The sequence below is a fragment of the Tenrec ecaudatus genome, chromosome 5, assembly GCF_050624435.1.
Source record: "Tenrec ecaudatus isolate mTenEca1 chromosome 5, mTenEca1.hap1, whole genome shotgun sequence".
Taxonomy (NCBI): Eukaryota; Metazoa; Chordata; class Mammalia; order Afrosoricida; family Tenrecidae; genus Tenrec; species Tenrec ecaudatus.
In genome coordinates, this window is record NC_134534.1 from 71665578 (window position 1) to 71678503 (window position 12926).

The 12926-nt window shown below is 40.7% G+C and overlaps 1 protein-coding gene across 1 annotated transcript in view; it reads left to right on the forward strand.

Moving 5' to 3' along the window:
• The window catches only part of CPA6 (carboxypeptidase A6), a 370701-nt gene extending 357976 nt beyond the window's left edge, over nucleotides 1-12725 (forward strand). Inside the window, exons 10-11 of the mRNA XM_075550660.1 lie at nucleotides 4109-4193; nucleotides 12030-12725. Of these exons, the coding sequence (XP_075406775.1) occupies nucleotides 4109-4193; nucleotides 12030-12217 (273 nt within the window). The 3' untranslated portion in view covers nucleotides 12218-12725. The remainder of the gene's footprint in view (nucleotides 1-4108; nucleotides 4194-12029) is intronic.
• Nucleotides 12726-12926: the final 201 nt, after the last annotated feature.

Genomic DNA, 12926 nt, shown 5'->3' on the forward strand with positions numbered 1-12926 from the left:
ACAAGGTCAGCAGTTCAAACCCACCAGCCATGGGAAAGAAGAGACTTCCTAATACTGCGGAGTTATAGTCTTTTAAATTCACAGGGGGCAGTTCTACCCTATCCTATAGTGATCATGGGTTCAGTAGGCGCAATTGTACAGTTAAGATATATAAAGATTAGGGTAAAGTCATAGAGAAATAGGACAGATGTGAGAGAGAGTAAAATAAATCAGACATATTTCATGGTAGCATGTCACCTCAGCTCCTCTTGGGGGTACACGTGGAGGTGGGAAAGAAGAGAGCAAGAAAGAGCCCTCATTGCATTTTATTTCTAACCAAAGCTTATATATCTTTGGGGGCATGCAAGCCCCCTGGTTACAGATAATGACCTACGTCATAGGAAAGGCTTGTAATATAGGCAATGCAAGCAATAGGAGGGGAATGACCTAGGAGTGTACACACAATAGTAAAGGGAGGGAATAGGGCAAGATGGGTGGACCCTAGAATCACTACAGTGGCCTAACCTTAGTCATCCTTGAGTGGTCCTGGGCTTGCCTTTGGGCACTCCTTCAAGGGAAAAATTTGAGAATGGAGTGGGCCCTACTTAGGGTGAGTCATATTACACCATAAGGAAAATAACTTCTGACCTATTTGCGTTGCCCTCCTAGTGTACAGTCATTTACCATGTGTAGCAAGCAGCGTATTGGGTTTGGCATATATTTGGTGGGGACAACTTGGGAGAAATCTTTCTGTATCCCACACTATAGGGTCACTATGAGTCAGAACTAACTTAATGGCAATGAGCTTGGTTTTAGTTTCTAACTAGTATTTTTCTAAAAGTCATTCTTTGAATTGCTTTTAGTCTCTGAGTGATACAAATGGTTTGTATCTCACTGGTAACCATAAGGTTGGCAGTTCAAACCCACAGTGGCACAATTGAAGAGATCACTTGCCTATCTACTTCCATAAACATTGTAGCCAAGAAAACCCTATGGAGCCAGGCCACTCTGTGACCCATGGGCTTACCTGAGTCACAGTCAACCCAATGGTGACAACCAATATGGACATACTCAAAATTTTAAAAAACATCAATTCACTTAGCCAATAAGTAAGGCCTGGGTCCCTTTTAGAAGTACATCGGGTGGTACAAAGAGTTAAGCACTTGACTAATAGCTTAAAACTTAACAGTTCAAACCTGCCCATAGGCACCTTGTAAGACAGGCATGTCAATCTGCATCCAAGTGATCACCACCTGGAACATTCTATGAAGTAGTTCTCAACAGTAACCAACAACAACATATAGTTATTAGGTTCCTGGGCACCAGGAACAGGTTACACTCCACTGCCAACCTAAAGTTTAGTAGTTCAAACCCAAAGGCCTAGCTGTCCATCTGCTTCCATAACAATTAGACCAAGAAAATCACCTACAGCAGCCCTCCTTTAGCACACGGGTGTCCACGAGTCAGCGCTGACTCCACACTACCAACAGCAAAGTCCCTCTTGGGCAATTAGAAATGACAAGAAAGGAGATGACACTCTTTCACTCTTCCACATAGATTTCTAGCTCGGCCGTCATAGAAAATAATCCCCGGAAAATTTGATAGTGTCTTTAATGATTGTGGAAGAATCGCATCTAAACCTCCTTTCTTCAGACATTCTCATTCAAGTGGTTGAAGTGCAATAAGTTCAAAAGGTTAAAAACCAAACAACTGCTGGGAATTTGTATCTCCACCAGTTACGCTGAACTCACTGCCATCAAGTGCATTCTGGCCACAGCCACCCTGCAGGGCGGAGTACAACTGCTCCTTAAGGTTTCAGAGGCTGATGTGCCATCTTAAATAAGATTCCCTATTCTTACCTTTCCTCTTTCTAATATCCACTGCAATGGCTAAACAGAACTCATAAACATTCGTGATGAAAGGATTTATTGAGGATGTTAACAACTGGTCCTGCCAGTAAGAAATGCTCAAGATAGTTGTTTAACAAAGTTCTTTCGGGTCTGCTAATAAATGCATAATGGGCCATACCACTCCGCTCAAGGTCTCAAACCCAAAGGCATGCAGCTCAAGTCAGTGAGTCAGGAAGCCTAGCTCCCTGAATTAAGTGTCCAGAGCTCCCCACTGCAGTAAGCACTTCTCTGAGTCAGCGAGCTCAGCTTCCCCAGTTCAGTGGTCAGAGGTACCTCACTCCAGAAGCCAGCCTCCTGCACACAAAAAACTCAGCTTTACTTGCTCCGTGGGTTGGAGTATCTCCTACTCTGTTCTATGTTCTGGCTCCTTGGCTCTGCTGCTGCTCCTCTTATGGTGGAGCTATCTTCTGGATGCTGGAATTTCACTACACAGTCTTGAATCCAGAAGACTCGCTCAACTCCTGGCTCTCATCGGTAATGAAATTCCGCCTCCATCTCAGAGGGTTCCTGGTATAGGCAGCAGGAGGGCACTCCAGAGAATCCTGTTCACAATTACTCACGGGTGAAGCCTATCAGTATCTTTCCCCCTCCTTCTTCACAGACCTATTCAGGACAAGGTCATTTGGTGGGAGTTACAACTTTGAATGAAAGAGCCACATTAAATAATTCACTGCCCTTGCAGCTGTAAATCTTAATGAGAACAGCCAGCCTTCTCTCTCTCCTGCGAAATTGCTTGGGGGGTGAGCCTTCCATCTTGTGGCTAGCAGACCTCCTTAACCTACTTAGGTACCAGGGCTCCTTAGAGATTCCTGAAAGAATCCACATTTTAACTAGAGCACCTAAGGATCCTGTTTATGTGTAGAATTGGATTCAGTAGTTCTAGAGGGGAAATGCAAGTTCTCAGCAGGGGGGTAAACTGGAATGAATAATCTAGAGGTTGGCATAAAAGATCGCTGAGACAGTTGGCAAAAACGTGGGCTATTCTCCGTAAAGACACATCATCACGGTATTTACAATCCTTTTCTGTGTACTCCTCTGAGGAGATTGCCATCGTCAGTACGATCGATCATAAGTCGTCTGCTAGGTTCTAGGAGCAGGTCCCTGAATGCCAACAACACATGGGATCTGCTACAAACATTGCCTTCTATATCCCTGAGGGGATGAAGGACAGCAGGCCGAAGTTCATCCCAACATGCTTCGCCGTGCTGTCCAGAGTGCTTCAGTTTAAGTATTAAATTATTCATGGGCAACTTGAAATCGGAGACGTGTGTATTGGTTTCAACATACTGCGTTCCCTCTCTCTTGTCACACAATACTCCTCTGGCTCCTTTCTGAAGCTGCTGCCCGATACCATTTGATTGTAATTCAAAGGCCTGTGTTACAATATTCACGTCGTTGTATTTTGTCTGTGGCTAGGTGATTTATGGCATTACTAGGAAGAGTCCCACCTCAGAATTTGTATATCTTAGGAATGCCTGACTGAACTCAGCCAGAGGCATGAGTACCCATCGGAGTGGTGGAGCCTTCTGGAATTGTCATCCCATGCCCAGTAAGGATAGGCGCACAACCGAGTATAGGAGAAGTCATTCTTATCAATCCAGTGGCTTCTTCATTGGCCCAATCTTATTTGAAGTGCCTTGCACATTATCGACGAAAGTACATACTAAAGAATCAGGAAAACTCTCTTGGTACTTGGGTAGAGCTGTGCCTTTCAACATTGACGCAAGAAATACTAAGCAAGCATATGTTTTATATAAGCATATTGCTAAGTACTGGGCCTCTAGCTATGAGTAAGACTGACGTGGCATTTGCCCTTCGAAATATTCTGAAATGTACAGAAACAGGTCTCCCTGAAATACAAGAAGGGGGAAGAAGACTAAAGCAGCATCAGAAGAGCCAAGTCCTTATCCTGTATCAACTAGTTCTTGCTGTGTGATGCTAATTTCCTCACTAAAACTGTCTTCCTTTTCTCATCTGTAAAATGGAAGCATTGTCTCATCACCGACTCACCAAGTCCATTATAATAGCAAGTGTTGTACAAGAGTGAGGTGATTTTACTATTAAAATTTGTTAACTAATATGCCTGTCGTTGTTTTGTGTTGGCCAATAAGGCACAACAGTCCTGTGTTTTTGTTTTTCTTTGTTGTTGTTGTTGTTTCATATAAAAATGCAATGCTGCAAGTAAGTATAATTTTTCTTTATATCCCCCTCCCGCACAGGAATCCGCAGCTTATAAAGCTGTTAATGCACTTCGATCTGTGAATGGGGTACGGTATAGATACGGACCGGCCTCCAGCACATTGTGTAAGTTTCCCCTATGCCTTGTGCTAGAAGTATTTCCTGAGCCAATATCCTATATAAAGACTTCCTTCTAGAAAGAATTAAAATATGTTTCATCTAAAGTGAATTCTTTTGATGACCAAATTACCCAAGGAAAATCAAGGGAGTTTCTATCTAGTTAGTTTTACACAGCTTGACAAAAATCACTATGCCAATTTAAATAACATTTTAAGCAGAAATTATCCTAAGCCTGCAATAATGACTAGAAGTTGAATCGAGATCTTATGACTATAGAAAGTACCAAAATGGGCTCCCTCGGCATTTTAACTGGAAATTGGCATGGAGAAGAGAATGAAGGAGATGGTTCAGCGCTAAAAGAAATGTGTTTCGTTTTTATTCCTTTTCTCTAATGTTCTTGTTAAGAAATTCTGTTTGTTATGTAGCGCTTTCAGCTGAATTTTCTTTACAAGGTAAGTAAAGGGTATTTTTTCCCTTTATGTGAAATAAAAACAACTGGGTTGTTTTATGGGAAGAATTTGAGCAAGGAATCAGGAAGCATGAATTCTAATCCTGATTTTACAATTGGCTAGGTGTAGATGATCCTGCCCAGAATATTTATTGATTCTGGACTTTGGCTCCTTCAAACATAAAATGAAAAATTTGACTAGATCATTTCCAATGACCTGTCAAACTCTCAAATTCACTGACCATATGCCTTTTAAATTCTAGACAGAGATCATATAGACCTGAATGTCTGTGTGTGTGTGTGTGTGTGTGTGTGTGTCCAATGAACTCTGGTGATCCTGTGGATTAGACATTGGATTGCTAACTACAAGGTCAATAGTTCAAATGTACCAGACACTCTGTAGAAGAGAGATGAGGTGATCTGATCCAGTAAAGATTTACTGTCTCAAAAACTCTATATAACATAGCTAAGAGTCTGTATTAGTCTGGGTACTTTAGAGAAACAAATCCACAGAAGCTCATGTATAAGAGAGAGTTTTATACAAAGTTTAAGTGCGCATCAACCTAGTGCTGCCCAAGCCCACAAGTCCAACATTAACCCATATGTCCAACACCAATCCACAAAGTCCTCCTCCATCTCACAAAACAGACACAATAATGCCAACTGCAGGAGGAAAGCTGAGTCAGTGAACATGTAAACATCTCAGCGCTGGCAGGAGTCTCCACACAGGTGCTCCAGCACCCAGGGCTGCATGGGGGTAGGTCCATTGCAGGAAGTCAGCCTTGCCAGCTGAAGCAGGGAACTGCTAAGGCAGCTGCACCTGTTGGGACCATCACAAAGCAAGAGACCTGACAACGAGAAAGGCGGGGCTAACTGAACCATTTATCCCTCCACCCTTCAATTAATCCCACATGTGTTTATCAGCCAGGTTGGCACAATAAACTAACTAACTCAGAGTCAGAGTCATGTTTATGGCAGTGCATACTGCTCTCCAGTTTGCTAGTCCATACCCACTCAGAGGCTCATTGAGAAAGACCTTGAGATCTGTAAAATTTTAGGTTATTTAAAAAATAGGTAGGAGAAAGATGAAGCTTTCTACTCCCTTGAAGTCTTGGAAGCCCATAGGGGCAGTTCTACTCTGTCCTATAGGGTTTCTATGAGTCAGCATGAATTCAATAGCAGTGAGGATTTTTTTTCTTTTTTCGTGTGTTTCTATATTTTTAAGGAATAGGCAATGGGCTGATCATTGAAAGGTCATCAGATCAAACCCACCAGCCTCTCCACAGGAGAAAGAGAAGACTGTCTTCTCCCATGAAGATGTAGTCTCGGGAACTTTCTGCATGGTCACTACGAGTGAGAATGGACTTGATGATAGAGGGTTTGGTTTGGGTGGAAGGTCTGGGAATTCGATTCAGAGTCACCGTCTTAAAAACCCTGTGGATCAGGGAAATTGATCTTGTTGATAATTGGGCCACTGGCTTGTGTTCGTAGGAACTCATGTTCCTGAGGAGCCAGAAAAGTATCCGTACCTTATTCCCAGCATGGACTCTTAATGTGTTTTACAAGTGTCCTCTATTTAGGCCCACTAAGGCAAAATAGCTCCCGAAACAAGACTGACAAAACTCTAAGAAACTAGTGAGGGTTACTTCAGCTAAAACCTGAAAAATATGAGGCCTAAAAAGTTGATTACTGCATAGCATTGCATGTGTACATTGTGTCTGAGTGCTGTTAATTCAAAATCAAAATATACAGTTTGGGCTTGTGTTTTATATTGCTGACTTATTACACACTATAAATCATACTCATATGATGAAATTAAAGTGCTTCAATATAATTTGATAAAGATAGATTATAAAGTAAAACTTATTTTTTCATTGTTTCCATTCTTAACTTCAGAGCTTATCTTTCTAGAAGAAATGATCACCACCTCTATGTCTACTAAAATTACACACCAGAAAGAATCATGTTTTTTAGGATCATAAGTTTTCAGATAAAACAATAAAGATATTTACCGTTAAAAAATAAACCTATGGAGCAATACTCCTTTGCATACATGGTAACCGTGAGTCAGAACCTACCCAATCTAACAACAGCATTCAGCACACACTTTCTCTAGTTCCCTCAAAGTTCAGGAGTGGAAGAAACAAAACTGGCCTAGAGACGGGGTGCTACCAAAGCAAAAGCAGCCTTTGAAAGGCTGACAGGACCCTGGAAACTGGAGATTTCAGAAAAGGGAAACACAGGGAAGTAGAGGAAATAAAGAGGTCCTCTAAGAATGTCCACACACTCTAGACCCTGGAAGTAAAGAAGTAGGTAAAATTATGTACAACATTTAAGTCCCCATGTGCATGTCTTATCACCTTGTGCTGCTATAACGGAAACACAGTAGTGGCTCAGTTGTCGAATGGCTCCAAGCTCGATCTTTCCACTATGCAGACAGCAAAGTTCGAAGAAAAAAGATATGTTCATTGTTCATAACTTTGTTCCACGGTCAAACCAAACATGGACTCAAAAAAACCTGTACCGGCCAGTGTGACTCACGCATGGCAATTTGCCGCCGACACAAAAGTGAGACCCTTCCATCTAAGGGCCACTCTCACTCAGACACCATGTCGTGCTGTGCTAGTGTGTTACAACATTTGTCATTGTGCTGGCTTTTTGTGCTTTATCTGTGGAAAATATAACCATAGCTCCCAAGAAAATTAGTAATACCAACAGTAAACCTAGGAGGAAAATTGTGAGAACTACAAAAGAGGTTAAAAAAAAAACCATTGAGAAATTTGAGTCAGGTTGAGACTTGTCTGATTTGGTGGCTGACGACAGCATGGCTAAGTCAGCGTTATCAGCATTTAGGGAAGACAAATTGTGATGAAAGCAGCTAATGTATGGAACAGTGTGAAATCATTAACCACGAAACAAAGAACCCAGACCACCACAGAGATTGAAAAGAATGTTAATTTGAATAAATCAGAAACAACTCAATGACAATAGCATAACCGGGCAGTGATATGTAAGAAGGCTAAAAGCCTCTGTGATAAATTTTAAGTGTCATGGTGGGTCCTTAGAGCCAATTATTTGGTTTGTCATTATTTCTGTGGGGCAAATATGTTCAGTTCTTGAACTTTTCAGTGTTTGAACATGAATTTGGAACTAATTGAATTTGACTATACTCCAAATGAATGGCTTTAGCAAAAGTAAGTTTATTCTCTCAGAGATTAGGTATTTAGAAGTCTGAATTCAGGACACTAGTTCTAGGGGAAGGCATTCTCTGCTGACTCACAGTGTGGAAAGAAAGCCCTTCTCACCTTCCAGTCTCTTAGCCATGTGTTTGCCATCAATCTTCCCCTTGATAGAGGTTTCCAGAGCAGAGACCCTGGGTCCAAAGGATGTGCCCTGCTCCCGGCTTTTCTTTCTTGATTGTAGTAGTTCCCTTTCCTCTGTCTGCCTCTCTTGCCTTTCATCTCTAGTAAAACAAGAAACCAAAAAACTGATGCTAGCCACACACTTGAGGAAATTCTCTTTCGACTGATTGGTTGCTCATAGCAGATCTCAGTATTGAGTTGATTACATTTTATCACATCACAAAATATTGCTGTTAGATGTCTTCAAGTTGGTTCCAACTCATAGCAACTGTCTGATCACGTGTCATCCGCACATTTGTGGTTGTGTTCAAGCCCATCAGCGCAGCCACTGTGCCAACCCTTATCAAGGGTCTTCTTCTCTGACACTGCCCCTCTACTTTACCACGCATGATGTTCTTTTCTAGGCACTGGTCTCTCCTAATAACATGTCCAAAATATGGGAGATGGAGTCTGGCTCAACATCCTTGTTTCTAAAAAGGATTCTGACTGTTCTTTCAAAGCAAATTTTTTCAATTATTTTGGCAATCGATAGTATTGTCAACATTCTTTGCCAGCATCGTACTTCAAATGCCTCTATTCTTTGTCGGTCTTCTTTATTTATGTCCAGCTTTCACATCCTTATGAAGCTGCTAAAAGTATGTCTTGTTTTATTAAGCCCACCTAAGTCCTCAAAGCAACATCCTTAATTTTCAGCATTCTAACGAGGTCTTGGGCAGCAGATTTACCCAATACCATGCATCATTTAATCTCTCCGCTGAGGCTTCTATGAGAACTGATTGTGGATCCGAGTAAGAAAATCTCCTGGACAACTTCAAACATGCCTCTGTTTCTCGTGATGTCACCTGTTGGCCCAATTGTAAGGATTGGGGTCTGCTTTAGATTACATTGTAATCCATATTGAAGTCAGTTGATCCACATCAACCAGTACTTCAAGTTCCTCACTGGCAGCTAGCTAAACTGTGTCATCTGCATATCACAGATAATTAATAAGCCTTCCTCTAATCCTAATGCCACTTTCTTCTTCATATAATCCAGCTTCTCAGATGAAATAAGTATGGCGAGAGGATACAATTCTGACACACCTTTCTTGATTTTAGACCATGCAGCATTCCCTTGTTCTGTTCTCATGGCTACCTCTCGATCCATGTATAGGATCTGCACAATTCAGTGTTCTGGAATTCCCATTCTTCTCAAGGCTATCCCTAGTTTGTTATGAGCCACACAGATGAATGCCTTTGTATATGCAATAAAACACAAGTAAACAACATTCTGCTATTCTCTGCTGTCAGCCAAGATCCATCTGAAGTCAGTAATGATGCCCCGTGGTTCCGATCCTCTTCTGAATCTGGCTGAGTTTCCTGTAACTCCCTGACAATGTATGGCTGCAACCATTGTTGAATGACCTTCAGCAAAATGTTACTTCTATGTGCTATCAATGATACTGTTCTATAACTTGTGAATTCTTTGGGGTCGCGTTTCTTTGGATTGGATACAAATATGAATCTCTTCCAGTTGTCCAAGTATCTGTCTTCCAAATTTCTTGGCTTAGATGAGTGAGTGCTTCTAGTATTTTATCAGCTTGTTGAAATATTCCATTTGGTATACCATTAATTCCTGGAGCCTTGTTTTTTGCTAATGCTTTTAATGCAGATTGGAGTTCTTCCTTCAGCACCATTGGTACTGTGCTACTTCTTGGAATGGTTGAATGTCAGCGAGTTCCTTTAGGTGAGGCGATTCTGTGTAGCCTTTCCTTCTGGTTTTGGTGCTCTTAGATCATTCGGTATTTGGTTCTTAGAGTCTTTCGATCTTTACCTCAAAGCTTGAATTTTTTCTTCAATTCTTTCAATATAAGGTATACTGACCATGATTTTCCTTTTTGTTTTTCTAGCTCTAGGTCTTTGCACATTTCATTATAATACTTGGTATTCTTGAGCTGCCCTTTGAAATTTGCTGTTCAGCTCCTTGACTTCATAAATCTCTTCCATTTACTTTAGCTACTTGACAATTAAGAGTAGTTTTCAGAGTTTCTTCTGGGATCCAGTTTGAGATTTTCTCTCTTTCCTGTCTTTTTAATGAGTTTTACTTTCTTCACGTATGATGTTCTTGATGTCATCCCATAGCTCATCAGGTCTTCTGCAATAAATGTTCAATGAATAAAATCTGTTCTTGAAAGTCAGGTGGGATGTATTTAATGTCATATTTTAATTCTTGTGGACATATTCAAGGACATATTTTGTCTCTCTTGGACTTTTTTAATTTTCTTCAGCTTCAACCTGAACTTACAAATGAGCAATTGATAGTCAGTACAATTGGCCCTGGCCTGGTGACACTGAGCTTCTTCGTTGTCTCTTACCATAGATGCAGTCCATTTGACTTCTTTGTATCCTAACTGGGCAAGTCCACCTGTGTGGTCACCTTTTGTGTTGCTGAAAAAAGGTGTTTGTGAAGAAATCATTGATCTTTCACAATTCTATCATGAGATCTACAGCTTCATTTCTAACAACATATTTTCCAACTACTATTCCTCCCTCTGATTCCAACTTTTGCATTTCAATCACAAATCATAATCAATGCATCATGATTGTATGGTTGATCTGTTTCAGATTAAAGACATTGGTAAAATTCTTCAAGTTCCTCATTTGCTTTAATGGTTGGTGCATAAATTTGAATAATGGCTGTGTTGACTGGATTTCCTTGTGTGCTCATAGATATTATTGTATCACAGACAGCATTGCATTTAAAGATAAATCTTGAAATGTTCTTTTTGATAGAGAATGCAATGCCACTGCTCTCCAATCTGTCATCTGGCATAGTAAACCATGCAATTTTACGATTCAAAATAGCGATACGATTCCATTTCAGCTAATGCCTAGACTATCTATCTTGGTGCATGCAATTTCATTTTAATGACTTCCAGTTTTCCTAGATTCATACCTTTTTCACTCAAAATTTCAATTATTAATAGATGTTCGAAGCAGTTTCTTCTCATCTGGAGTCATGCCTCGTCAGCAAATGAAGGTCCAAGAGGCTTTACTCCATCCATGTCATTACAACCAGCTCAACTTTGAGAACCCTACTTTGAACCGGACTCTTCCTCAGTCATATTTTGTGTGCCACCTGACCTGCGGGGCTCATCTTCTGACACTGTATCTGACAATGTTCTGCTGCTGTTCATGAGATTTTCAGTATCTGACAATGTTTTGCTGCATTCATAACATGTTCAGGGGTTAATTCCTCAAGAGTAGACTACCTGCTCTTCTTCATAGCCTGTTCTTAGTCTGGAGGCTCTGCTGAAACATGGTCACTTTGGATGACCCTTCTAGTATTTGAAATACTGGTGGTATAACTTCCAGCATCACAGAAGCCACCGCACTATGACAAACTGACATTCGAGTCATAGGATTCAAACTGGGAAGTGACTATATTATTATACAACATTGACATCAAATAACTTCACTAAAAAATAGCTACATTACATCACTATGTAACTGCCAAACCACTGAGAATTGCGGATCAGCCAAATCGACGCATATTTTGAGGAGACACAATTCAGTCCATACAATGAGTTTGTTTATGAGTGAATAATGAGGGTGGAAATGAGTGCTGCTAGAATTCATATTGAGTAATTTTGAGACCATCATGCCTGGAAAGTATTAATACTCAAACTAGATCTTCAAAACTGCTATAGAACTACTATTAAATAATTCCTATTGAAGTGGTATTTAGAATAATTCAGTAAACAAATATTAAGTGCACATTTTGAAAATTAAAGACCCGTTACTAGAGGTGAATGGGTCCTGGTAGTTCACTGGGTTAAGCATTTGGGCTGCTAGCTCCAAGTCTGGATGTTCAAACCCACCAGGCCCTCCACAGGTGAAAGATGAGGTACCTGCACATATTTATACTCTTAGAAACCTTCTAGAGCTATTCCACTCTCTCCCCGGGGGTCACCAGAAGTTGAATCAATTTTCCAGCAGTAAGGTTGGTTTCAGTTTGATTTCATTGAGGTTAATTTTTTTTTTTAACTTTTAGATGTGAGCTCTGGAAGCTCAATGGATTGGGCCTATAAAAATGGAATACCCTATGCATTTGCTTTTGAGCTCCGTGACACTGGGCACTTTGGCTTTTTGCTGCCAGAGACGCTCATCAAGCCCACGTGTACAGAGACCATGTTGGCCGTGAAGAATATCACGATGCACCTGCTCAAGAAGTGTCCCTGAGGGATCCCAACAGTCAAGTGCCAGAGAAAGAGCAGACTCTGGAGGGTGACTACTCGGAGGATGGAAGCAAATTATTTTTAAAGAGAAGAAAAATTACGGACAATGAGCATGCCTGGGGACTCTTAAAGAACTTTGTCATGCAATTTCACTCTCTTTGACTTTGGAAATGGTAATTATGGCATCGCATAGTTTCTTGTAAAAGAAACTCATCTTGTCTTGGTGACACTGTAAGGTAAGCATTAGATTGCTAACCAAAGAGTTGGCAGTTCAAACTCACCAGTCACTCCTCTGCAGAAAAGTCGAGGCTCTCTGCTTCTGTAACTATCTGTAGCCTTGGAAACCTTATATGCAGCCACTCTGAGTTGGAATCGATTCACTGGAAGTGGGTGGGATATGCCCCTTGGAGTTGTATTTGGTTAAGGAACAGGATTATTTTCAAATATTTTTTGTCTCGAGAACTGTACAAAATAATCAAGGGTTTTAATAAACCACATTCTATCCATTAAGATCTGGGCTATGAATGATGTTTAATCACTTTGTTCTCAATTGAAATGGAAAGTTGTATAAAGGAAAGAACTGACTATATTAATATAATAGAAATATGGTTTATCAAGACTTCAACTTATTCATATCTTCATTCCATGGCCTTATTACTATAAACGAATAGAGCAAGATAGAGCAACTTACACGACTCTGGGTGTGTCCCTTA